The 27,108-nt window shown below is 44.8% G+C and overlaps 1 protein-coding gene across 3 annotated transcripts in view; it reads right to left on the bottom strand.

Moving 5' to 3' along the window:
• Positions 1–25,128, bottom strand: part of LOC147436825 (small nuclear ribonucleoprotein Sm D3-like) — a 31,907-nt gene extending 6,779 nt beyond the window's left edge. Inside the window, exon 1 of one of the 3 annotated variants that reach the window (XM_086485784.1) lies at positions 24,941–25,128. In XM_086485784.1, coding sequence (XP_086341910.1) covers positions 24,941–25,080 — 140 coding nt within the window. In that variant the 5' untranslated portion in view covers positions 25,081–25,128. Of the gene's footprint in view, positions 1–24,720; positions 24,820–24,940 lie in introns of those variants that run through there. The other 2 variants (XM_086485785.1, XM_086485786.1) reach the window with 2 other exon arrangements.
• Positions 25,129–27,108: the final 1,980 nt, after the last annotated feature.

Below are 27,108 nucleotides of genomic sequence, written 5' to 3'. Positions count from 1 at the left end.
GAGCGCAGAGAGGCTTTCCTTCGACTATGGCGTCCTGGGCCTTTCTACACCATGGTCCAAGGTGTACTTCGATGGCACTACCGACCACCTGTGTGGCCTTTCCCTCCCCCCATTTCTTGATTTAGCCCCATTGTAAATATGCTGGTTTTTCATTGGGAGAGTCTCCCCATCATGGTTGATTGTAGCCCTCTCTTGAAGAGGTGGTTGTAGCCCTACAGGCAGTTTCATTAACTAATAGAAGGATCTTTTTCTCAGAAAAAAAAAACAGAGCAAAGGGGCCCTTGAGGGTTGGGACCCGACGTCCCTCTGTCGTCTCTTTTCTTTCTCTCGTCTCTCTCTTTCTTTCAGTTCAATTCAGTTCTTTCAAGTGAAGTAAAGTGTTCCTTGTGTTTGTGTGCGGAGTACTAGATCCCAGCAAATCCTAATTCTCTTTCGCTGCACCTGACATTGGTATCAGAGCTCTGTGCGAGCTTCAGCTTCGCGAACTTAAGGGAAGAACCTAAAGAAGAACCCCAAAAGAACCAAGAACCCAAGAAGAACCAAAGAACCCAAGCAAAACCAAGAACCCAAGGAACCTCTCCCATTTTTTTTTTTCATGAGAAGAATCTTCGAGTCCCAACCATGGACTTACCAAATCCCATCTTCATTGCCATGTCTTTCAAGGAAGATCGACATCGGATACACGAGAACCCAGATCTTGAGTACCAAGATCTCCTAGCCTTGTATGCGGATATGGAAGGAGTTGGAGACACGATCCCTAGCCTCTTCTGCATTCGCATTCGCATGTAACGTGCATCCATTTCCCTCGTCATTGAACCTTTGGAAAGGACTCCGGAACCACACCTCAGTCCATTGGCATCGGTAATATTTTCACCACAGTCAGTGTTCGGGGAATAGCTCTTCCTACAACAGGCAGAGTCAGCACTATCTGGTATAGAGCCCCAACTGATATTCGACAATCGTAGTAAGTCTGGACGGTGACCCTTCCACGGTGTTTGCATCGCCAACAGTACCCACAACACCCGCAGTACCATCAGTCCCTTGTTTCGGAGGAATCTACAATGGTTTGTGCATCCACAACATCAGAAGCACTTACCAGTCAACATCAAAAGTACAAATAGTAGTTCGGCAGTTGTGCCTCACTTTTAATAGGGGGAGATGTCACGTGCGCACTTCACTTCCGCCACGTGGACACGCTTCTGCCATAGTCTAGCGTAGGACCTAGCCTCGCACTTTGTGAGCCTCTAGCAGGACGTGCATGTCCACGCCGGTCATAGTTGCATATCCTCTCTTGCACAAGAACAGTCATTTCATCATGCAGGCATTTTACCACGTGAACCACCTCTTATAAGCCATTTTATTAATAGTAACTTTTGGAATTCTTTTTTTTTGTTGGAAAAGTAGGTAGGGCAAATTACTAAAGATCTATAAAAGAAACCCATTGGGCACTCGGTAGAAGCAGAAGAAGCAGGGACAAAGAAAGGGCACGCACCGCAGTAGACCAGCAGGCACCCTCAGGCTCCCCAGCATTTTCTCAGCACTTCAGCCCAATGCTTTTCAGCAGCAGCAAATCATCGTTTTCAGCCACCAGCATTTTCAGTTTTCAGCCCTTAGCTTCGCAGATCCTTCCCATCCGGTGGTAGATCATCATCGCCGCATCAGCCAAGCAGAACCCACATCAGCCTAGCTTTTTCAGAATTTAGCCGGATCATCCAACGTTTTTGCATTTCAGCCCTAGTCCGGCGAAGCAGTTGTAGATCCAGGCCGCAGTGCCGCCACAGTAGCAGATCCCCAGCAGAGCATCTAGCATTTTCACTTTTCAACCTTGACGCCGTCATCGTCATTGTCATCATCATCGTCATCGTAGATCCCTGTCTTAACAACGACACATTCGTCATTATCGACATAGACCAACAGTACCCGTCGTCGACATCATCCTCTTCGACACAGAACCGTCGTCGACTTCACCGTCTTCGACACAGAACCATCGTCGACTTCATCGTCATCGACAAAGACCCTTAGTACCTCATCTTCGACATAGACCTCGTCGTCGACCTCCTCGTCTTCGACATAGAACCGGCACTACCCGTCGTCGACATCATCGTCTTCGACATAGAACCTCAGCACCTCAATACCGAGTACCCAGCATCAGTAGTGTCAATATCCATTAGCATCAGCATCTCAGCATTTAGTCATTGTAGTAGCATTGTGCAAGAATAAAGAAAGTACTTGCTCTAGCAACAGAGCAAGGAGGCCCCTTCAGGGTTGGGACCCGACATCCCTCTGTCGTCTCATATCAATTCTTTCAAGTGAAGTAAAGTGTTCCTTGTGTTTGTGTGCGGAGTACTAGATCCAAGCAAATCCTTATTCTCTTCCGTTGCACCTGACAATGAGATGTGGAAGTGGGTACCCCCTTGGCCCTATAAATAGGTGCCCAAGGGGAGGTTGGGCAAGGCCTGATAAAAATCACCACGACCCAATAGAAAAATAATATATGGAAATATATGAGGGTGCCCGGACAAAGTGGGCAGTCAGCCACAAACTCGGCAGCCGCAGACCAAGTGGCAGATACAACCTAGACTATGGGTGGCCAACCCGGAGACATACTAGCCATACAAGTATGCCCTAGACCTGTGAAGCAACAGAGTGGTGTAAGTCTAACAATAACAGTGTACCATCTTTCTTCTGCTTCCATGCAACTCCAGACAGGAGAGAGGGTAGAGGTGAGGGTGAGGCTCTCACAACCTTCGGGTCACGGGAAAAAAATTTGCTTTGATACCACAGTAAGGATTCTAGTTACTATTCCTTAATTAAGTACTTAAAATCATGATTAAGACTTAAGAAACTTGAACTTGACTCAAAGATAAGACTCAGAAGACTCTGGTTTGATTGATTGAAACTGTGATACAAGGACCCCTTACATATGAGACGAACAGGCACATATGAAAAGGTACGACCCTTCACGAAGAGACACGTCCTTTAGGCGAATAGACATGTCTTTAGGCGAATAGACACATCCATTCGATGAAGAGCCGCAACCATTGGTTGAAGGGGCATGACTAGTCGTCGAAGGAGTGTGGCTGTTGGTGAAGAGGCATGACTTTAGAACGAAGGGTTGTGATGTCACGTGACACATCCAACCCTCTGTGTCCGTGGACAAGCTACAACATGATCAGGGTTCAGTCAGTCCAGTCAAGTCTAGATTAGAGGTGATATGGCACTTTTTGTGAGTCTATTCGTAGACCGTGCATGCCCAGTCACTTAGTATAGATGCATATCCTCTGGTTGCACACAGCATGATCATCAGTATTCCCTTCAGAATCCATCAGATTCAGTCAGGGGAATTTTCCAGTGCATTTAGCCTATTTTTGGTATTTTCACTTATTATTTTTAAGTGACTTTCCAACAAAACAGGTAGGGCAATTTTGCTAAGTTTGTATATAAGCAAACCCGAGTTAGCACTCAATGGCAGAAGAGGCAGCAGGAGCACATGCTCAACAGGCACCTTCTCAACAAGACCCAGCAAGAACCTTGGCGTTTTCCATTGCCATCACCGCCAACACCCTCAAGCACCTAGCGTTTTCTGTTCTAGCAGTTCCCGCGTCATCAACAACTCCAAATCCCCAGCGATTTGCATCCCTTGCATCATCGCCATCAGCAGGCAGCCCTAACGTTTCCTAATCCCAGCCAGGCTTCCTCATTTGCCAGAATTTTTACTAACGCTCAGCCCATAGTCCAATGTTTTTGGTTTTCAGCCCAAACTGCCGCAGATACACAGCGTTTTCAGCCAGCCTTAGCAGCAGACAATTCATCCCTAGTTGGTTGCAGAACTACCCCCATTTTCAGCCATAAAAACGCAGCCAAAACAGTCATTTTCAGCCACCGAAACAGTCCCAAAATTCAGCAGTTAGAAGATCTCAAATTTCAACCATCAAGTCGTCGTCGTCATCACCGTCGTCGTCGTCGACATAGCCTAGACTTGCATCAGTCACATGCATTCAGTTTGTACCAGTTTATGCAATCATAAGTAGACCACTCTCGCCGACGAGAGTGGGGCCTTCGGAGGCGGGTTTTACAACGTCTCTGGTGTCGTATCTCTCTTCTCTCTCTATCTCTCAGTCTCATTCACTTACACGCACAGTGTCCATTCACTTTGTTTGTGATCATAGCATTCTCTCATTAAGAACGGAAGGCTCTCCCTTCCATAAGAACTAAAAGGAACCCTTGAGCACAGTTCAGAGCACTCATCTTGAGCGAAGCGCAAACAATCATTCCGTTGCACCTAACATTGGTATCAGAGCTTTGGTAGTGTTCTGTATCATTCAAGGAAAGAACCACAAGAATCACAAGAATTTTTTTTTGCTTGTTGAGGTCGCACGAACCCAAGTTCGCTTGGGCGTGTCGATTCCTAATCGTGTTTTGTTGAAGAGTGACAGGAATCCCAAGAAAGAAGGGCTTGTCCAACCTCCCCTTGAGTCTCTTTTCACTCATTGAGAGCGGACCGTGCACTTAGCCGCCGGCCAATCGACGTGAGGTGGGAAAAAACAACCTTGGTGTGAGCGCAAGGCCGCCAAGGGGTGCGCCCGCAGAAAGGAGTAGAACTCGGGTGAAGAGAAGATCCTTCTCCAACGCGATTTGCAAGCGAAAGAAAACCTCAAGAACCTCAAGAAACCAAGACCCTCAAGAATCAAGAACCTCAAGAACCAAGAACCCCAAGAACCCAAGTTCCTCGTGGACTTAAGAACCCACAAGAACCCACGACTTCAGAATGGTCATCACTTGAAGCGGAATGGATACTTCGCTTGGAGGTGATGAGCATGAGAGAGGCGAAGAAGAATTTTCCCCACCAGGAGGTTTTTCCGACCCTCCCCCTTGTCCATCTACAACAAGGATTGCACTAACTCCTATGGAGGAGTTGTACCAAGAAAGAGAAGCAGAAAGAGAAGCCTACGAAGAAGACATGGCAGCCATAGAGCGTCGGTACCAAGAAAGAATGGCAGTCATAGCGCGTGAGAGCAGCAAGCACGTTTGGAAGCCAAAGCAAGACAAGCAGAATTTGATCGTGAGAACAAAGCACTACAAGAACAGAGCGACCGACAAAACAAAGAGTTCTTGCGACTCTATTCTCAAGTTCAAGCACAGATGCAAGAGATTTGGGGAAAGGAGACTGTCTCAGTCTCTTCTTCTCCCAAGCATGACCCACAAGATTTGCATGATTATGAGAAGCATGATGAATTGAATGACAATGATTTGCATGATGATTTGGATGACAAAGATAAGCATGATGATTTGAATGATATTGCTAAGCATGATGATTTGGATGCCAATGACAAGCATGATGATTTGCATGATCAAGATGTGATTTCTCACAAGCATGATGAGTTACATGAAGAAAATGTGATTGTTCACAAGGATGATGTGTTAGTTGATGCCTTTTCTAGCGAAGCTAACCTCGTTGCAGATTCGATCAATCACGAAGGACCGATCTTGGCTCTCGAGCCTAGGGCCAAAGAACCCTTACAGGAAGTATTATGTGTTCACATGATTGATACGCACGCATTGTTCGAGTGTTTCATTCGTGATCGTTTCCTGTATTTTAGTCAGCGTCTTTATGTGATCCCTTTTCCTAGGCATGACATATTGTGCGTTGAGCACGTTTCACTCATAGATGAGCACGAATGTATGCGGATTTTTCATGAAATGCTAAAATGTATGAATTCAAGGTAGTCACATTCCATGCCTCTTCCTTGGCATGACACAGTTGTAGAAAGAGCACATGAAAGTATCAGCACCAAGCATGGGCATTTCCGTTGTGAATTGCCACAGTTGATTGCTCTAGATCATAAGAGAAAGATTCGATCTCATTGTTTGCGTATATGTGGTGAACGGTTTGGCACTCTGTCTCTTTGTTCATCTACATTGCATGCACAGTCTTTGAGGAAGACAAGATTTTTTCCATTCACTTTACATGGAATAGGAATGTTCATGGTTTTGTGTTGGAAATGGTTTCAGGAATTTTCAGCCATGGAGATTCTTGAAGAAGAAAGAAGCATGACTCTCGACAAAGTTGAAGCATCGAAGGAGCCACAAAAGACTTTGTCACTTTCGGCGCGGCCCAAAGAAGCAAGCGTTGCAGACCTTTATGAAGTTCAAGTACCGCACGACCCACACATCCGAGTGGGCCGGCGAAGAGTCCCTTCCAGGATTCCGGATGCTATTGGCGATCTCCCTCGACGCCATACAGTTCGGTACCAGTACCTCGCTTTGAAAAGGAGCGGATGTCACGTGACACATCCAACCCTATGTGTCCGTGGACAAGCTACAGCATGATCAGGGTTCAGTCAGTCCAGTCAAGTCTAGATTAGAAGTGATAGACACTTTTTGTGATTCTATTCGTACACCGTGCATGCCCAGTCACTTAGTATAGATGCATATCCTCTGGTTGCTCACAGCATGATCATTAGTATTCCCTTCAGAATCCATCAAATTCAGTCAGGGGAATTTTCCAGTGCATTTAGCCTATTTTTGGTATTTTCACTTATTATTTTTAAGTGACTTTCCAACAAAACAGGTAGGGCAATTTTGCCAAGTTTGTATATAAGCAAACCCAAGTTAGCACTCAATGGCAGAAGAGGCAGCAGGAGCACATGCTCAACAGGCACCTTCTCACCAGGACCCAGCAAGAACCTTGGCATTTTCCATTGCCGTCACCGCCAACACCCTCAAGCACCTAGCGTTTTCTGTTCTAGCAGTTCCCGCGTCATCAACAACTCCAAATCCCCAGCGATTTGCATCCCTTGCATCATCGCCATCAGCAGGCAGCCCTAACGTTTCCTAATCCCAACCAAGCTTCCCCATTTGCCAGCGTTTTTACTAACGCTCAGCCCATAGTCCAATGTTTTTGGTTTTCAGCCCAAACTGCCGCAGATACACAGCGTTTTCAGCCAGCCTTAGCAGCAGACAATTCATCCCTAGTTGGTTGCAGAACTACCCCCATTTTCAGCCATAAAAACGCAGCCAAAACAGTCATTTTCAGCCACCGAAACAGTCCCAAAATTCAGCAGTTAGAAGATCTCAAATTTCAACCATCAAGTCGTCGTCGTCATCACCGTCGTCGTCGTCGACATAGCCTAGACTTGCATCAGTCACATGCATTCAGTTTGTACCAGTTTATGCAATCATAAGTAGACCACTCTCGCCGACGAGAGTGGGGCCTTCGGAGGCGGGTTTTACAACGTCTCTGGTGTCGTATCTCTCTTCTCTCTCTATCTCTCAGTCTCATTCACTTACACGCACAGTGTCCATTCACTTTGTTTGTGATCATAGCATTCTCTCATTAAGAACGGAAGGCTCTCCCTTCCATAAGAACTAAAAGGAACCCTTGAGCACAGTTCAGAGCACTCATCTTGAGCGAAGCGCAAACAATCATTCCGTTGCACCTAACATTGGTATCAGAGCTTTGGTAGTGTTCTGTATCATTCAAGGAAAGAACCACAAGAATCACAAGAATTTTTTTTTGCTTGTTGAGGTCGCACGAACCCAAATTCGCTTGGGCGTGTCGATTCCTAATCGTGTTTTGTTGAAGAGTGACAGGAATCCCAAGAAAGAAGGGCTTGTCCAACCTCCCCTTGAGTCTCTTTTCACTCATTGAGAGCGGACCGTGCACTTAGCCGCCGGCCAATCGACGTGAGGTGGGAAAAAACAACCTTGGTGTGAGCGCAAGGCCGCCAAGGGGTGCGCCCGCAGAAAGGAGTAGAACTCGGGTGAAGAGAAGATCCTTCTCCAACGCGATTTGCAAGCGAAAGAAAACCTCAAGAACCTCAAGAAACCAAGACCCTCAAGAATCAAGAACCTCAAGAACCAAGAACCCCAAGAACCCAAGTTCCTCGTGGACTTAAGAACCCACAAGAACCCACGACTTCAGAATGGTCATCACTTGAAGCGGAATGGATACTTCGCTTGGAGGTGATGAGCATGAGAGAGGCGAAGAAGAATTTTCCCCACCAGGAGGTTTTTCCGACCCTCCCCCTTGTCCATCTACAACAAGGATTGCACTAACTCCTATGGAGGAGTTGTACCAAGAAAGAGAAGCAGAAAGAGAAGCCTACGAAGAAGACATGGCAGCCATAGAGCGTCGGTACCAAGAAAGAATGGCAGTCATAGCGCGTGAGAGCAGCAAGCACGTTTGGAAGCCAAAGCAAGACAAGCAGAATTTGATCGTGAGAACAAAGCACTACAAGAACAGAGCGACCGACAAAACAAAGAGTTCTTGCGACTCTATTCTCAAGTTCAAGCACAGATGCAAGAGATTTGGGGAAAGGAGACTGTCTCAGTCTCTTCTTCTCCCAAGCATGACCCACAAGATTTGCATGATTATGAGAAGCATGATGAATTGAATGACAATGATTTGCATGATGATTTGGATGACAAAGATAAGCATGATGATTTGAATGATATTGCTAAGCATGATGATTTGGATGCCAATGACAAGCATGATGATTTGCATGATCAAGATGTGATTTCTCACAAGCATGATGAGTTACATGAAGAAAATGTGATTGTTCACAAGGATGATGTGTTAGTTGATGCCTTTTCTAGCGAAGCTAACCTCGTTGCAGATTCGATCAATCACGAAGGACCGATCTTGGCTCTCGAGCCTAGGGCCAAAGAACCCTTACAGGAAGTATTATGTGTTCACATGATTGATACGCACGCATTGTTCGAGTGTTTCATTCGTGATCGTTTCCTGTATTTTAGTCAGCGTCTATATGTGATCCCTTTTCCTAGGCATGACATATTGTGCGTTGAGCACGTTTCACTCATAGATGAGCACGAATGTATGCGGATTTTTCATGAAATGCTAAAATGTATGAATTCAAGGTAGTCACATTCCATGCCTCTTCCTTGGCATGACACAGTTGTAGAAAGAGCACATGAAAGTATCAGCACCAAGCATGGGCATTTCCGTTGTGAATTGCCACAGTTGATTGCTCTAGATCATAAGAGAAAGATTCGATCTCATTGTTTGCGTATATGTGGTGAACGGTTTGGCACTCTGTCTCTTTGTTCATCTACATTGCATGCACAGTCTTTGAGGAAGACAAGATTTTTTCCATTCACTTTACATGGAATAGGAATGTTCATGGTTTTGTGTTGGAAATGGTTTCAGGAATTTTCAGCCATGGAGATTCTTGAAGAAGAAAGAAGCATGACTCTCGACAAAGTTGAAGCATCGAAGGAGCCACAAAAGACTTTGTCACTTTCGGCGCGGCCCAAAGAAGCAAGCGTTGCAGACCTTTATGAAGTTCAAGTACCGCACGACCCACACATCCGAGTGGGCCGGCGAAGAGTCCCTTCCAGGATTCCGGATGCTATTGGCGATCTCCCTCGACGCCATACAGTTCGGTACCAGTACCTCGCTTTGAAAAGGAGCGGATGTCACGTGACACATCCAACCCTATGTGTCCGTGGACAAGCTACAGCATGATCAGGGTTCAGTCAGCCAGTCAAGTCTAGATTAGAAGTGATAGGCACTTTTTGTGAGTCTATTCGTACACCGTGCATGCCCAGTCACTTAGTATAGATGCATATCCTCTGGTTGCTCACAGCATGATCATTAGTATTCCCTTCAGAATCCATCAAATTCAGTCAGGGGAATTTTCCAGTGCATTTAGCCTATTTTTGGTATTTTCACTTATTATTTTTAAGTGACTTTCCAACAAAACAGGTAGGGCAATTTTGCTAAGTTTGTATATAAGCAAACCCAAGTTAGCACTCAATGGCATAAGAGGCAGCAGGAGCACATGCTCAACAGGCACCTTCTCACCAGGACCCAGCAAGAACCTTGGCGTTTTCCATTGCCGTCACCGCCAACACCCTCAAGCACCTAGCGTTTTCTGTTCTAGCAGTTCCCACGTCATCAGCAACTCCAGATCCCCAGCGATTTGCATCCCTTGCATCATCGCCATCAGCAGGCAGCCCTAACGTTTCCTAATCCCAACCAAGCTTCCCCATTTGCCAGCGTTTTTACTAACGCTCAGCCTATAGTCCAATGTTTTTGGTTTTCAGCCCAAACTGCCGCAGATACACAGCGTTTTCAGCCAGCCTTAGCAGCAGACAATTCATCCCTAATTGGTTGCAGAAGTACCCCCATTTTCAGCCATAAAAACGCAGCCAAAACAGTCATTTTCAGCCACCGAAACAGTCCCGAAATTCAGCAGTTAGAAGATCTCAAATTTCAACCATCAAGTCGTCGTCGTCATCACCGTCGTCGTCGTCGACATAGCCTAGACTTGCATCAGTCACATGCATTCAGTTTGTACCAGTTTATGCAATCATAAGTAGACCACTCTCGCCGACGAGAGTGGGGCCTTCGGAGGCGGGTTTTACAATGTCTCTGGTGTCGTATCTCTCTTCTCTCTCTATCTCTCAGTCTCCTTCACTTACACGCACAGTTTCCATTCACTTTGTTTGTGATCATAGCATTCTCTCATTAAGAACGGAAGGCTCTCCCTTCCATAAGAACTAAAAGGAACCCTTGAGCACAGTTCGGAGCACTCATCTTGAGCAAAGCGCAAACAATCATTCCGCTGCACCTAACATGTGACTATTCGAGAACAGAAGTCCTCCTAGGTTAGTCACACTTCGCATCTGCATCTATTATGAATCAAGAAGAAGAGTGTATAATGTAATAACAAGTCACAATCATGACAAAGAAGAGTATTGTTACTCAACCGTGATATCATCTTTGACAAGTACCGTGATATCATCTTCGACAAGTTTCTTCCTTTGGAGGGGGCTTCCGGTCCCAAGTCTTCCACGACAACCCCAAATTTGTCGATACTTGGAGACCCAGTTTATGATTTGCCTCTTGATGAATCCTCTTTTCCCAACTCCGATCCCTCAAGCTATAGAGTAGGATGCACCCGTTGCAGATGATACAAATGACAGTGGTTCTCACCATAGTGCACAGATAGAGCCAGATATACCAGTAGCTCCTCCCTTGGGAAGCAAGTCAGGCACATTACTGAAGTGGCTGTTGGAGACCTTGCAGATGGAGCGACTTCAGAGTTTTCACCAGATTGCCATGATGTCGGTTCTACACAAAGATCTCAACGATTTCGATTTGCTAAGGTAGATGGGACGACTTTAATACAGGTCGACAGTGAACAAGAACAAAGATCCTCTGACAGTGAAGGAGGTGGAAGTTGGCCATGCTGAAAGAACTTCATTCCATCAAGAAGAACTACACTTGGGAGTTGGTTCGCGGCTTGCAAAGCGGAAGATGATTGGTGTCAAATGGGTCTACAACTTACAAGACCAAGTACAAATATGATGGTTCTTTGGACAAGCACAAGGCATGACTCATTGCCAAGGGCTTCTCTCAGAGACAGGGTGTGACTATGACGAGACCTTTGTACTGACTCCGAGGATGGTGACCATTCAGACAATGTTTACCCTTGCTACCTTTTTCAGGTGGCCCGTTTTTCATATGGATGTAGTTTCGTCCTTTCTCAACGGCGACTTAGAGGAGGAAGTGTATGTGGAGCAACCTCAAGGGTTTAAGGATCCAGATTTCAAAGACATGGTTTGTAGGTTACTAAAGGCTCCTATGGCCTGAAGCAAGCCCCAGGAGCGTGGTAGAAGAAGATAGAATCTTTCTTCCTACGACACTCCATTCGTCGTTCTTCTGCACACCTAGATTTGTATATTTACAGTGAGGGAGGATTGGTGACTCTTATAATCCTCTATGTGGAGGATCTTGTGATTATAGGTAGCCATGTTGACCACATCCGGAATAATATGGAGACCTTGGCTAACGAGTTTGAGATGACAAATCTAGTCTTGCTTCACTACTTTCTTGGATTGGAGATACGGCAGACAGGGGGGCATCTTTCTCTCTCAGGAGCGCTATATCCAAGAGTTGTTGCAAGCATTCAGTATGTCCGAGTGTAAACCTATCTCGATCCCTATGGATCCTGATCAAAAGTTGCACAATATGACCCCTCAAATGTAGCGGATGCTACAAATTATCGAAAACTAGTCGGTTCTCTTATTTGGGTTCTAAACACCGAGTTTGATGTTAGTTTCACGATCGGACTTCTCAGTTTTCATGCAGAGACCCGCCAAGTCACATCTTGAGCAAGCTCTTCGCACTCTCCGGTATTTAAAGGCGACCAAGTCATTAAGCATTCACTATGCGGTTGGAGGTACAGACTCCAAGATCACCATAAGCACCTTCCAGTCCTAATCATTGGTGGCATCATGCTTTTGATCTTGTAGAAGCACCTGTAACACCGGAATCTTCCTCTCAATTAAGTCATGCAACTCCATGCTGAGAGTAGACTTTCACAAACGCTCAAAAGCATCAACCACTCTGTCTATATGGACTTCTTCTTCAACACCCCCATCGTGAGGACTCCCCGCAACATTCTGCTTCTTTGGTGCCATCGCCAAGACATGTCAAGGTCGCAAAGCAATCCTCCATAGATAAGTATAAATCCGGTATCAATGATGCAAGCAACCTCCTGTCGAAAGGGATCTCCAATCTCCTCAGCAAGGGCATGTACACTGACTGAAATCGGTCCAAAATCGACCCCCTCTACCGCACGAAAAAATCTCATACCAGCTGGCTGAAGATCTACGAAGGTACCGAGCATGAACAATGGCACACGAATCACCTTCTGTTCTTCAATACACAGCCTAGATATCGTCCAACTCCATATTGAAAATCAACAACACTTCTTGATCATTTTTCTTGGCCTTTGATTGAACCACTATATTGTTCTTGTCATTCCCAAAAGCATATCACACCCCTCGAGTGGCATGATATGGAAGTCCTAATGCCCTATGTAACCTTGACAATACAAGCGAAGCTTGCCAATGAGAGGGTTTATGATGACTTCATGCCCTTGTGTCACTAGCACTGCATCCATTTGTCGACCCATATCCTCAGGCATGACTCAGCTCTCATGTCGAAGAAGATTAAGGCCTCTTCATCTTGTACTTCGTCCAACGCTTTCTAGAGCAGGGATACTCTCATCTTCATGGTCCTTGGGCCAGAGTAACAAGGAACGGCCAAAATGGGCCCTTGCTGTTCCCGGAAAGCATTCACCGAGCCAAGCACCCAAAACAGGTACAGGAGCGGAACGGTGTTCTGCCAGAAGCATAACCGGAACAGGGCCGGAACGGACACTCCAAACGCGGGGTGGCCGGAACGGCAGATTTGAATTTGATTTTTTTGACCGTTTTATAAAAAGACAGATCCGTTAAGGGGCGGCGTTTTTGAACGTTTTGGGGAAGGGGGAGGGCGCTATCCTATATTATGGCTCATCTCTCCCTCAAGCCTTCAAGCCTCAAGGCTCGCCGCGACGTCGCTCATGCCCCAAGCCTCACATGCTCTAGCCTCTTCCTCAAGCCTCTCTCAAGTCTCTCGAGTCTCTGCATCCCTTGGGCCTCAAGCCTTCAAGCCTCAAGCTTGTGAAGGAGTACGAGCGGAAGTGCGACGCGAGAGAGAGAGTGCGAGAAGAAGAGCACGACGATATGGTGAACTCGCTCTACTGTAATGTGTAGAGCATAGTGAGTTCTTGTTAGGTTTTAACAAAAGAATATGTGTACATACCTGGCGGCCTGCCCACTTACCTGGGCGACCGCATTGGGCTTTATACCCCAACAACCTCCCACATAAAGTCCAATGTGGTACTTTAAGTGTGAGAGAAGCTACTATACAAGCTAATATACAACAGATGTAGAGAAGTGATGTACTACCCTACACCTAACTGCTTGCGAAAATGCGCAAAGCTCTCTGAGGGAAGTCCTTTTGTAAGTAGATCAGCAAGATTTTCTATGGTGTGAACTTTGACAAGCTGAAGTTGCTTATCCTCGAGCATTTCCCTGATGAAATGATACTTCACATCCACATGCTTTGTCTTTGAGTGATAAACTGGATTGCGAGCCAATTGTATAGCACTTTGACTATCACAATATAACACAGGCATCTCTTCTTTGATTCCCAAATCTGTTACTAGTCGATTAAGCCAAATTGATTCTTTGCATGCCTCTGATGCTGCAACATATTCAGCCTTTGTAGTAGATTGAGTAACACAATCTTGTAATCTAGAACGCCATGATACTGCTCCACCAGCCAATGTAAAGACATACCCTGACGTAGACCTTCGGTTGTCTAAGTCACCTGCATAATCTGAGTCTGTAAAACCCTTTACACTTAGCTCCTGACTCCCATAGCATATACGCATACTCTTTGTAGCTTTCAGGTATCTCAATATTCCTTTCACTGCCTCCCAATGTTTCTTGCCTGGGTTTGACATGTATCGACTTACTACTCCCACTGCAAATGCAATGTCTGGGCGAATAGCAATCATTGCATACATCAAACTACCCACTGCAGACGCATATGGAATCTTATCCATTTCAGCCTGTTCTTCCTCAGACATAGGACAATCTTGTTTGCTAAGTTTCACATATGGTGGAAATGGAACACTCAATGCCTTTCCCTTCTCCATATTGAAACGTTGCAAAACCTTGTCAATATACTCTGTTTGAGATAACCAAATCAACTTCTTTGATCTGTCTCCCTCAATGCGCATACCAAGTATATGACTTGCCTCACCCATGTCTTTCATGTCAAACGATTTTGCCATCTTTGACTTCAAAGCTGAAATTTCTTCCAAGTGCTTGCCAGCAATCAACATGTCATCCACATACAAAATAAGGATCAACCAACTACCATCCTTAGCCTTCTTTGTATATAGACAGTGATCGAACTCACTACGTTTGTAGCTTTGAGAAAGCATAAACTTGTGGAATTTATGGTACCATGCCCTCGGTGATTGTTTTAAGCCATAAAGACTCTGTAACAACTGGCATACCCAATCTTCCTTACCTTTCTTAACAAACCCTTATGGCTGCTGCATGTAAATTTCCACATCTAAATCACCATGCAAGAACGTTGTCTTGACATCCATTTGGTGCAACACCAAACCTAATATGGCAACCAATGCAAGAAAGCATCTCAATGTAGTCATTTTGACCACCGGAGAGAAGACTTCATCAAAGTCAATGCCTTGTTCTTGCTTAAAGCCCTTGGCAACAAGCCTTGCTTTGTACTTTGGCTGACTATCATGAGCGGTGATCTTATACCTGTAAACTCATTTACAGGGTAGAGCCTTTTTGCTCCGTGGTAATTTAACTAGCTTCCATGTCTAGTTTTTATGCAGAGCTGTCATCTTTGACTGCATGGCCAATTGCCAATTCCCGGAGTCCTTCATTTGCCCTGCTTCCTTGTAACATGAAGGCTCATTGCAATCAGTCAACATGACATAGTTCATAGATGGAACAAACCTATCAGGAGGTCGCGTGATACGTCCAGATCTACGCACAATAGGTGGCTCAGGCTCAGCCACAACCTGTCGTTCCACTCTATCCTGTCCTTGCTCCTCTTGAGCCCTGACATTTTGTCTTGCACGTGCAGGTCCATCTTCTTGGAAGACAACTCTTCTAATCTCCTCAACCCTCTCTGGTTTAGAATGATATTTGGATTCATTAAAGTGAACATCATTGCTGCGGACAACCTTTCTGGATTCGGGATCCCAAAGCCTGTACCCCATCTCACCAGAATTACCATACCCTAGAAAGATGCACTTTCTACTCTTTGGCTCAAGTTTGTTCCTAAATTCCTTTGGAACGTGAGTATATGCCTCACAGCCAAAGACTCTGAGATGCTTGTATGAGGGCATTTTGACTGACCATACCATCTCTAGCACTGAATCCTTCTGCAAAACCTTGCTAGGAGATCTATTTACAAGATGAACAACTGTTGATACAGCTTCAGCCCAAAACCCATTTGGCAGCTGTGCATTAGACAACATACTTCTGACCTTCTCTTGTATGGTCCTATTCATCCTCTCAGCAACACCATTTTGAGAAGGATTGTAAGGAGCAGTAAGTTCACGTTTTATACCTTTTGACTCACAAAAGTCTTGAAAGGCCTTTGAAACATACTCTCCACCATTGTCAGTGCATAAGCATTTAAGCTTCTTGCCACTCTGATTCTCCACAAGTGTCACAAACGTTTTGAAAACACTAAACGCTTCATCCTTGTGCTTGAGAAAGTAAACCCATACTTTCCTCGAGTAATCATCTATAAATGTCATAAAGTAAGAAGCTCCCCCTAGAGATAGGTTAGGCATAGGTCCACACAAATCACTATGAACAAGTGCCAACTGTGTATCTCTTCTACTGCTTCTATGCTTATGTGGCTGCTGTGTTTGCTTACCATACAGACAATGTTCACAGAATTCAAAATCATTAAATGAAAAGCCAGGCAAATAACCAGAACGAGACAAGATTTCCATTCCCTTCTTGGACATATGTCCTAACTGGCTATGCCACAAAGAAACGTTCGGCTGCTCGGTTACATTGATTACATTTTTAGAGACATTTGATACATAAATCATGTAAAGTCCTCCAGACTTTACTCCATGTGCTACTGTCATAGAACCCTTGGATATCTTCCACATGTTCTGTCCAAAAGTGGTGACGTAGCCAGCATCATCAAGTAAACCTGTGCTGATCAAGCTCTCTGTAATTGCGAGAACATGTCTCACATTCTTCAGCGTGAAAGAAGAGCCATTCTGAAACTTCAATTGAACATCTCCAACACCTAAGATCTCACATGTCTGCCCATTGCCTAGCCGAACATGATCTTTAGTGGTCACATAAGAAGTAAACCACTCCTTGTTTGGAGACACATGAAGTGATGCCCCTGAGTCTATAATCCAGTCACTCAGTGCATTTCCATCAAATGCTGTAAGAAGAGCTGAGTCCATTGTATTCTTCAAGAAGTAGATGTCTCCTGACACTAAACTGTCATCCTCTGCAACAGTGTTTGTCACATTTATTTCTTGAATCTTCACTGAGGACTTGTTCTTCTCACCATGGTCTTCAGCTTTCTCTTTGCCTTTTTCTACTTTCCATTCTCTACAGTCTCTTTTCATGTGACCCTTCTTGCCAATGGTAGCATTCTATGTCACTCTTGCCTTTAGCACTGCGGGACTTGCTACGAGACTGATTCCTCTTTCCACCTTTGTACTTTTCTTTGGTCCTTCCCTTGACAACTAAGGCTGTTCCTTTGCCTTTGTCCATTGTCTTTCTATTGGTTTCTTCAGTAAGCAGACTTCCTTCTACACCTGCTATGTTCAAACCATCTGGAGGTGCAGAATTACTCAAAGCTGTGCGAAAAGTGTCCCAACTTTCCGGCAATGTGATCAACAGGAACATAGCTCTAACAGGTTCATCAAACTTGACACCTTGAGCTGACAACTAACTATAGATTGTGTTGAATTCATTCAGATGATTGGACATAGGTGTCCCTTCTTTCATTTTCAAGTCAACAAGCTTCTTAAGCCAGTATACCTGTGAAGCTGCACTCTGCTTCTCATAAAGATCACTCAGTTTTAACCATGCTTGATAAGCAGACATCTCGTCTGCTACATTGAAGTAAACGCTTTCTGCCAAAGTCAGCATAATGGTAGAAAGTGCCAATTCATCCATTTCGCTCCATGCATCTTCGTCCATATCTTCTGGTTTTATCCCCTTGAGCTTTATAGGTTTTATCTGCTTCTTTTGTACCAACACGTGCCAAATCTGCTGCTTCCACAATGGGAAATTAGTTCCATCCAGCTTCTTGATATTGTAAAGAGCAGTGTCCTGTGATCCAGCCATAGCTAGGCTTCACAGTAGTTTACTTTCCTGGGAAAAATTCGGTAGAGTTTCCCCTGTAAACTGACCTCTGAACCAATATCAACCTGTCAAATGAACCAAGAAAGCTTCAGATTCTGCAGAAATTTTGGCAAAGTCTCCTTTGTAAAATGGCTCTGGTGTACTAAAAACAGACCAAAAAACAGCTCAAAAACACTCTCTCTTTGACACTGTAAGTTGTGGGTAAACCTGTCCTGCACTTGTACTGTCTCTGACTGTCCTGTCACTGTCCTGTAAGCATAGACTGCGACAATGCCTCAACGGCAGTAAAGCAAAGATGCAATCCCAACTGTCTAACTCACAGTCAATACATCCTAGCTGCCTATCTAAGGGTGCTCGAGGGATCACTCCAAAACCTGTATCACCGAAAGGATCTCAACATTCGAGAATCCCCCAGCTCAATAAAACCTCACTCGACCCTCAACAAAGGCTGCAGTAAATCTGACAGTACATAGACTTCCCACAAAGTCATACATCCACAAATTTCCCACTGTATGCTGTAACCGCTGCGGCGGTTGTTTGCTGCGTGACTTACAACCAACAAACGCTCAACAGACATACATCATCTCTGACAATACATCCCATGTGGAAGTACCTGCAATGTCAGGATGAAATCTGGAATATCAAGCAGCAAACACAAGCTACCTGATGAGCTAGTGGATGTCGCCTACAGTCTGTGTAGATGCGTCCGTGTTGTATGTGACACGCCTCCAAGAACTGTGAGCCGTCCTTCGATGTGTAGACAACCACAAATCAACACTCTGGGAGTGTCGATATCCTCAGCACCTGCAATCGTAGGCTGAAAACCCCAAATTTGCAGAGTCGGATCTGCACCCGCCAAGACCACGTAGTCGAAAATGGCCTGCACAGACCTTTGTCGAAGCCGAAGGGTGGCCGAGATGACCTCGGAATGAAATTCTGAGAACACCTAAGCCTTCGGGCTTTCCCACAGGATTTGGGGCCGTGTCTTCGCCTGTCGAATTTCACTCCAATCTGAGCTGGTGACTCTAGCCTCCTGCAGTGCTGCCCCGAGCCTCGATCTGAGCTCTGATACCAGTTGAAGGAGTACGAGCGGAAGTGCAACGCGAGAGAGAGTGCGAGAAGAAGAGCACGACGATATGGTGAACTCACTCTACTGTAATGTGTAGAGCATAGTGAGTTCTTATTAGGTTTTAACAAAAGAATATGTGTACATACCTGGCGGCCCGTCCACTTACCTGGGTGACCACATTGGGCTTTATACCCCAACAAATTGAAGCTCGGAGCTCTCTCCATTCTTTCTCCCTCTCTCGAGTCTCGTCTACGGTCTCCCCCCTCTCTCTTGGGCCTCAAGGCTTTAAGCCTCAAGGCTCAAGAGTCAAGCTCTCAATCTTCAAGTCTCTCCCTCTTTTGCTCAAGCCTCAAGGCTCAAGTTTCAAGCTCTATGCCACAACACCTCTCTCTCTCTCTCTCTCTCTCTCTCTCTCTCTCTCTCTCTCTCTCTCTCTCTCTCTCTCTCTACTCATAGCCCAAGCTTCCGCATCAAGTGAACGTGTCCTTGGACGCGAAGAAGAAGAAGGATGAAGCTTCATGGTGGGACGAGGTGCATTCCCGAGTGTTGGGAAAGGCCGGTTGTGCACGTGCATGGAAGTGCAAACTATGTGGCTTTGGACGGCAATCCGGCACAACCAAAGTCCGTGCTCACCTCCTTAAGTTAGAGGGACAACAAGTAGCAATATGCAAGGCGGTCAATGAGCAATTGTTGAAGGCATTTGAAGCCAAGGATGGCGCCATCAAAGCCAACAAAGAAGAGAAAGATGCGACAAGGCCCTAGCGTCTTGTAATCGACCTCAACGGCTTGGTTTTTCCCTCTTCTACGCCTTCTTCATCGGTTGGTGGCGATAGTAATGCGGCAACGACAGAGACGGCGGCGCCATCATTTCGATCGCCATTTTCAATGCCTAATACTACTCCGGTCTCCACTCACAAATCTCCACCAACACACCCTACATACCACTTGAGATCCAAAAAGAAAAGAGGATGTGGATGCAAGTATTGCCAGCTTTTTCTATCATGATCACATCCCCTTCATAAAGGCTCGGTAAGACTTACTACCATTTTCTGACAATCAATCATCTCTAAATAGTAAATCCTAATACCTCGTGTGCACTGTGTAGGTCGGAGTACTTCAAGACCATGTGCACGAGGATTGGAGAGTATGGGGCGCGCTATGTGCCACCCTCTTCCGAGGCCCTCCGCACTACTCTACTCGATAGAGAGAAGGCCGTTGTGGAGATAGCAACCCTCAACATGAAGAGGCAATGGATGAAGTATGGCGTGACCCTCATTGCGGATGGATGGAGCAACACTAGGAGGAGGTCCATCCATGGCATTGTTGCCTATTCCAAAGGGGAGATGTATTTTGTCTTGTAACAAACTTGGACAATCCAAGTCAAGTTTCTACCGCGACACAGCAGAGATTCACTTCAAAACAATTCACAGTTCACAATTGATTCGACACGCCCCGGCGGAGTTCCGTGCCTAGAGATATTGGCCCCAAAGATTGGCACCCCTTTCGGTATTTCTTTTTGTATTAATCTGCAACTCAAAGTACAAGGGAGTGGGAGGGTCTCACTCTCAGACTCTGCGTCCAGATGCTCTGAGAAGTGGGAGCCCTACCCACACTTATAAAGGTTTACAAGGGATGCCAAAAGCAGAGCCCCAAAAAGCTTGTAAATCAAAAGCCTTGCCATAAAATAAAGCAAACGCTCTCTCTCTTTCTAATGCCTTGCGTAGAATAAAAGCTGGCAGCTTTTTACGTAAAAACTGCCCTACAGTTGCCGTACGAAAATCTGCCACGTCAGCTCTGCAGCGCATTTGCCGGTGAGAATTGCGGGACTGCCGTACGGGCCTGCCACGTCAGCAAGACAACGGAAAATCCAGGAGCTTCTACCCCTGCAAGAGAGTGTGTGTGTCCGGGTTGTGACATGTCCACTCCCATGACACCACGGAGACACGAAAATCAGCAAATGTCCTTGCGGGTGAGTAGGGCCTGGGCCTCCGCCAGAGACCATTGGGTCGGACCTTGTGATAGGTCTAGTCACCGATGGGGAGGCATCAAACAGGGAAGCCGGAGCTATTTTGGAAGGCGCTTATCCTCACATCACAGTGTCCTTTTGCATGGCACATTGCCTTAACAACCTCTTGAAGGATTTCGGCAAACTACATTGGATAGAGCCTCTCATTGCATCCACGTCTAAGGTGGTTGCTTTCATCAACAACCACAACATACTTCGAGGCGAGTTCTTGAAGCGATCGGGGGGCAAAGTGCTTCTAAATTAATGTGAGACCCGCTTCGCCTACAACTATCTAATGATAAGCCGCTTTGTAGAGTGTCAGTGCAGTGCGGCAGCTCTTCATCAGTAAAGAGTTTGCTGAGACTTCCCATGCATATACAGTCCAAGGATCATTTGTACACGAAGGTAGAGGATCCTGAGTTCTGGGAGTCTCTAAAGACTATTGACAAAATGGTGAAACCAGTGATCCACGTGCTTAGAGTGATGGATGGTATGCAACCTTGCATTGGCAAGGTCTATGAAGCAATGGATCACATGGTCGAGGTGCTTGAAGATCTTGAGAAGGACCCAGATAGGCTCGAAGAAATCAAAGACCTTTGCAATAGCAGGTGGAATGCCTATAGTTCACCTCTTTATGGTGCAGCTTTTGTGTTGGACCCAGAGTTCCAGGGTGTAGGACAGGAGCATGATTCGGAGGTGAGCACACATTGGAACACCATCTTGAAGAAGCTTCACCCTGATTGTGACATGCAGCACAAAATCAAGGATCAGCTTGCATTTTACAGGGATATGCAAGGATCATTTGGGACAGTCGATGCCCAAATTGCCGCACCAAGATTTCCTCCGTCTTGTGGTGGCAAGAAAATGGTTCAGATGGTCCCAATCTTCAGTGGCTTGCCGTTCGCATTCTCAGCCAAGCGGTTAGCTCCTCTTACTTAGAGAAATTGTGGAGTGTATATAGCCACATTGCATCTAGAAAGAGAAACCGACTTGGAGTGGAGAAAGCAAATGACCTTGTTTTTGTCAGTGCAAACTTAAGAATGCTTTGCAAGTCAGCATCCAAAGTGACAGATCCTTTTTTACAGTGGGAGATGGAGGCAGAGACAGAGGTGCTTGGAGAGGCAGGAGGATCTACGCATGAGGATGAACTTATGATTGGGATGATATTCACGACGTCCAGGACTCCACTATAGATTGGGAGGTGAGATGCTCTTCTGCCCCTACCCAAAGGTGAACATCAGGCATGAGTCATGACTCATTGCTCATTGGTTTTTAATGATTGTTTCCTTTGTGGCCGCCGGCTTTGCCCCCTTTTTGTATTGCACTACCACATGAGTGATTGAGTCTTGACATGTCACCTAGTGCCTCCAACAGTTGTTATTTAGCACTCTAGTTTCTAACCTCTATGTCTTTTTGTAGCGCCTTGGCTGGCCTTGTAAGCCATCTTTATAATCTATCATCTTTTTGCTCCAAGCTTTTATGTGGAGTCAGGACTCTATTCAACTTTGAGTTGATGTTCTTTCTATGAAGAATCAAGATGCTTTTGTAAAGGATGATCCCAATTCACTTGTTGTGTGTAGTGCACAATCGCGTGTAAGCCTTAAGTATGAAGAATCATTGCAAAGCATATACCTTCATAAGTTCAAAATAGTCTGAACTCACGAATTATAAGAGGGAATAAAGCACTCATAAAACTATAAAAGCAAGGGACACAAGAAAAGAAAAGAAAAACAAAAACAAACAAACAAACAAACTAAATCACAGGCATGTGTAAAATAAGTTGACGCAACTTACTTGGCTTAAAACAAGTACTCAACTTTAAGCAAAAAAAGGATAAGACATCTTAAAAACTTAATCCTAGAAATCAAACTTCACACAACTTCTTCTAACGGAACACATTCTTAAGTCCTCAGGTAAGCTAAATACGAAATCGAAAAATGAATACTACTACAAACCTACGAAGAGCAAAGAACCAAACTTGACAATATGTGATCTCAACTTCGCTGCTTGTCCAAACAGGAAGAATAAGATTATCACCTTTATCATGCATAGCTTGGACAACAGCTATGACATCCCTACTCACGTCGTCAGTGCCCAAGAGTAAAGCATGCCTAAATAGGATTCTACTTGGACTAATGGGTGTGTATGGCTCTCTACTAACATATAGGTTAAATCCAACCTAGTTTAAGCATATTTTAAGCTTACCGTTCAGGCCCCCGTTTCCGTCCCGCTTTTTTGGGGAGGGGACCTATTCCAGAAACGTTCCAGAGGCCCCCGTTCCCGTTCCGGTAACTTTGCCTTGGGCATCCCAATGAGGTCTAGTACAAGTCCTACTTTTGTCCTCTCCCTTTTTTGCTACACACTCTTTTGTTGCTTCGAGGTTTCTAGCTAATCCCCAGACTTTTCCTCCCCGGTCAAAATGCGCTTGCCAACTTCACCACGCCTGTAATACTTGCTTTAAGTACTTTGCCTTCTGCTTAGCAGACATGTGAGACACAATGGTCTTTTGCCGCTATACAAGCTTCTTACCATTCTTCTTTCCTTTTAAAGTCTCTTTCTCTAGAGATTGGATACTCGAGTATTCACATGAAATGTGCTAAAAGTGAGTAGCTCTCACAAAGTAATGACGTAACATGTCCGACCAAACAAACCCTAGTGAAACTGACAAATTCAATATTATAAGTTGTTCCAATATTTGGGATCTTGTCCGATGGGGCCTAGGGGACACTAGAAGCTAAAAGAGAAGTCGAACTACTGACATAGTAGCGGTGTATTGAACCTCCGCAATTCGTGTTGACATGCTACATGCTGACATGGCAGGCCGTACGGATCTCCACATTTTGTGCTACTTCTGCCACATGCAGGCTGTACGGATTCTTACAAATTACGTTGGTTGCTTTTGGGATACCCTAGCACTAGCCTTTGAGAGCAGATGCTTTTGGAAAGAAGTGCTTTTGAACTGATTGCTTTTGGGACTCTGCTCTTGGGCATTCCTTGTAAGTTTATAAGGCCCCTGGGGCCTCGCTCTACAGAGCATCTGGACGCAGAGTCTGAGAGCAAAGGTCCCTCGAAAGTTGTACTTTGCAATGATCAATAATAAAGAGATACCAAAAGGAGTGCCAGTCTCTGGGGCACGGAACTCCGCCGTGCTCTCTCTCTCTCTCTCTCTCTCTCTCTCTCTCTCTCTCTCTCTCTCTCTCAAAGTTCAGTGATTTTGAAGTTTCTGTTTGTGTATTGCCATTAATTTCTCCCTTGGAGTGTCCAAGCCTGTAACAGTAGCCATCAATAATTGTTGAACATTGGAAGACCTTTGCTTCAAGCAATAACTCACTAGCTCCCCCGGTAAGCCACAAGAATAGTGCTCCATCTCTTCTTTCAGATTACCTTCCTAAAAGAAGCTAAGATAAAAAAGATTGTAAGTTAAAAGTGTATCTTCTTGTGTCATCCGAAGATAGTTCCATGTTGTCAAAACCTTGGCTTCATACTTTGATGTCAACCATAGAGATGAAAAGAGTCTCTTAAACCCCACCCAATTGCAAGGTGCTTTGCCTTGCAACCAAAGATTGACCACAAAGTCCGTGCATTCCCCTTGAGATGAAACGCTGCTTTCCACACTTTGGAAGCTTCTTTGAAGTTGCCTCCTAAGAGAGTGGTGTCAAACGTACGAGTGCAAGATCGATACTTGCAGACAGAGTTGTGAGGGAGCCATGGTCATTCATCACGCGTGAATGAACATTCCCCATGTGTTTGTGCATCAATGCAGACTCAACACTTGAAAAAAATTCTAAGTGTGCGCTTGGGGCTACCGGCAATCTACTGTTGCAGGTTGCCTACTCATACACATGACGCTCCATGGGACTCTCCAAGTAAGAAAGAAATATCTTACTAGATCGCGGTGGAGAGTAATAAAGTATCTAGATCCCGGACACCTGCCTCCACCAACGCGAAATGCCTAAAGTTCCACCTATGGCGAGGGCACGGAAACCAGACAGGATGCAGGAAGATCCTGCACTTGGTCTTAGCAAGTCTTTTTTTTATATATGCTGCCCTGTGTGTGTGTGTTTGTGTGTGTGTGGGAAGAGAGAGAGAGAGAGAGAGAGAGATACTTCATGGCGTCATCGCAGTCGTCGAGTAGCCCACGGATGTAGATGTCATTCTGAAGCTCTACAAGTATGTGAAGGCCTTGGAGGGCCTTGATGACGCAAAGCAAAGTGCTCTCCCACGGCCTTCCCCTACGTCGTCCCATTCTTACGGTGCCCTCGTTTGCTCGTGCACTGCGTACAATGTAGTGCAAAATATAATGGTTCCTGCTATTGCAAAAATTTCAAGGATGGAATTCCAACAATTGGGTTTTTGGTATTTTTACCCGGCTCAAATTGCAAAACCGTGGCTACATTCCGAGCTTGCCTTCAAGAAAACCGGTAAAATTTTACAAGTTTTATTGTAAATATGGCAGGTGCTTCAAATTTTAACCAAATACCGGGAAAATTTTGAGTGTTCCCTTTTTTGTTTGATTAAAGGAAAAATGTTTTAGGGGAGCCCGGTAGGATGCTCAACGACAAGTACTCAACACATGTCTAGACTCTACAGTCGATTAGATAGAGAAGTGTTTTTCCCTTGACATTTTTTGCATTTTTCTTCCATTCTCCCCCCCCCCCCCCCCGGCACTCTTTGGCTTCGCTATTTTGGGGGGAATCTACAGTCCTCGATCATCAATGATCTTGAATCGTCCAATTTTTAAGGGGAAAATAATGGATTATGGGTGCACACCACCTCATCAAAATCCAAATGCCCTACCAATGCACTAGCACGCTCAAATTGATAAGTGATGGTAGCTTGGACACTATATTCGTATTTTTAGCTCTACCCATAGTTCGCACCAAGTTGACATCGTGTTCATGCAGAATGCACATCGCCAAAGATGCAATGTCCGTCACATGTTTAGTTAACATATAGTTCACTTGGACTTCACAAACTCCAAGTTCACCCAATTTACAGTCATATCTACAATCAATTTGTGCCAATACACAATGTCGATTTCAAGTCATAGATCCCCTCCAAAAAGGAGGTTTCATTTAGTTAGAGTTGCATTGCCCACTTTCTCATTGTGTCTGTCTCCGCATCATCTTAATGTAATGGCACCAATTGTTGAAATATGGTGGATAATCCAATGGAGCATTCATACTAATAACATATTCAAGAGATTAAAAATGTTATAATCACACTTAAAATTTCAATACACACACACGCATAGCATAGGTACACAATGATTGTTGAAAAGACTAGATACATACTCAATTTATAGCCTTGAGCTAAGCATATTTGCACACATAAGTGGTGATCACTAGCATTGCCAAGTAGGTTGCACACTAGAACACATATAATATATCACATGGTCTATCACATGTCACAAGGTGACTAAGCATTTATTTGTAAGAGGGTGCTCACACATATTAGGTGCTACAAGCCCGCACCCTTAAAAAATCATCTTACTCATTGTTGGTGACTAAAAAAGTGAGATTAAAAAAAGAGAGGTACATTCCCCTTCAGGTGAAAGTAAACAACTTTATTTCAAATAGAGTCTGCTTATAAGGTACATTTCACTTTGATTAAAAAGTAAACTACTTTATTCAAAATAGAGTTTGCCTCAATGAGCGATTTGTGCAGCAAAAGGATGTTGGCTCAATTGGCGATCTACACCATACTGCCTCAATCGACGATCTGATGGGATATAGGAGGGGCTCTTTATTCGATAGTTTAAGGAAATGCTTAAGGTTTAAGCCAAGTTTGACCAAGCGTAAAAGAGTGGGAGGAAAGGCCTATGCTGAGCTTTAAAAAAGAGTATTTCTATGTTTTGGCTTTTAAAATAGGTAATTTTTAACAAAAAAGAGGTGGATGACTTAATTTTATAATATATGTTTCAAAAATTGAAATTGTCTATTTTCCACCCCTCTCCTTTCTCTCTCTTATGTTGAAACCATTCTCTCTCCCCCCCACATGTCCAAAAAACTGCTTGTTTACATTCTCTATTTGTACTCTCTCTCTCTCTCTCTCTCTCTCTCTCTCTCTCTCTCTCTCATATCAACGTCACTTCCTCTTCCAACCATTGAAGGAACATTCTTTGTTGCTTAGATTTAACAAGAAGCGGAGATCTCCTAAGGTTGCAAATATGCTCACTCGCTGTTGGCTCCAATGAATCAACAAAAGTATCAATCCTAAAATTGTGGAAAAATCCCATTGGGCTTGAATTTAAACTTGAACCTCCTTTTACCAC

Source organism: Adiantum capillus-veneris, chromosome 17 (assembly GCF_014529385.1).
Source record: "Adiantum capillus-veneris isolate H3 chromosome 17, ASM1452938v2, whole genome shotgun sequence".
Taxonomy (NCBI): domain Eukaryota; kingdom Viridiplantae; phylum Streptophyta; class Polypodiopsida; order Polypodiales; family Pteridaceae; genus Adiantum; species Adiantum capillus-veneris.
This window is presented reverse-complemented; position numbering and strand designations above follow the sequence as displayed.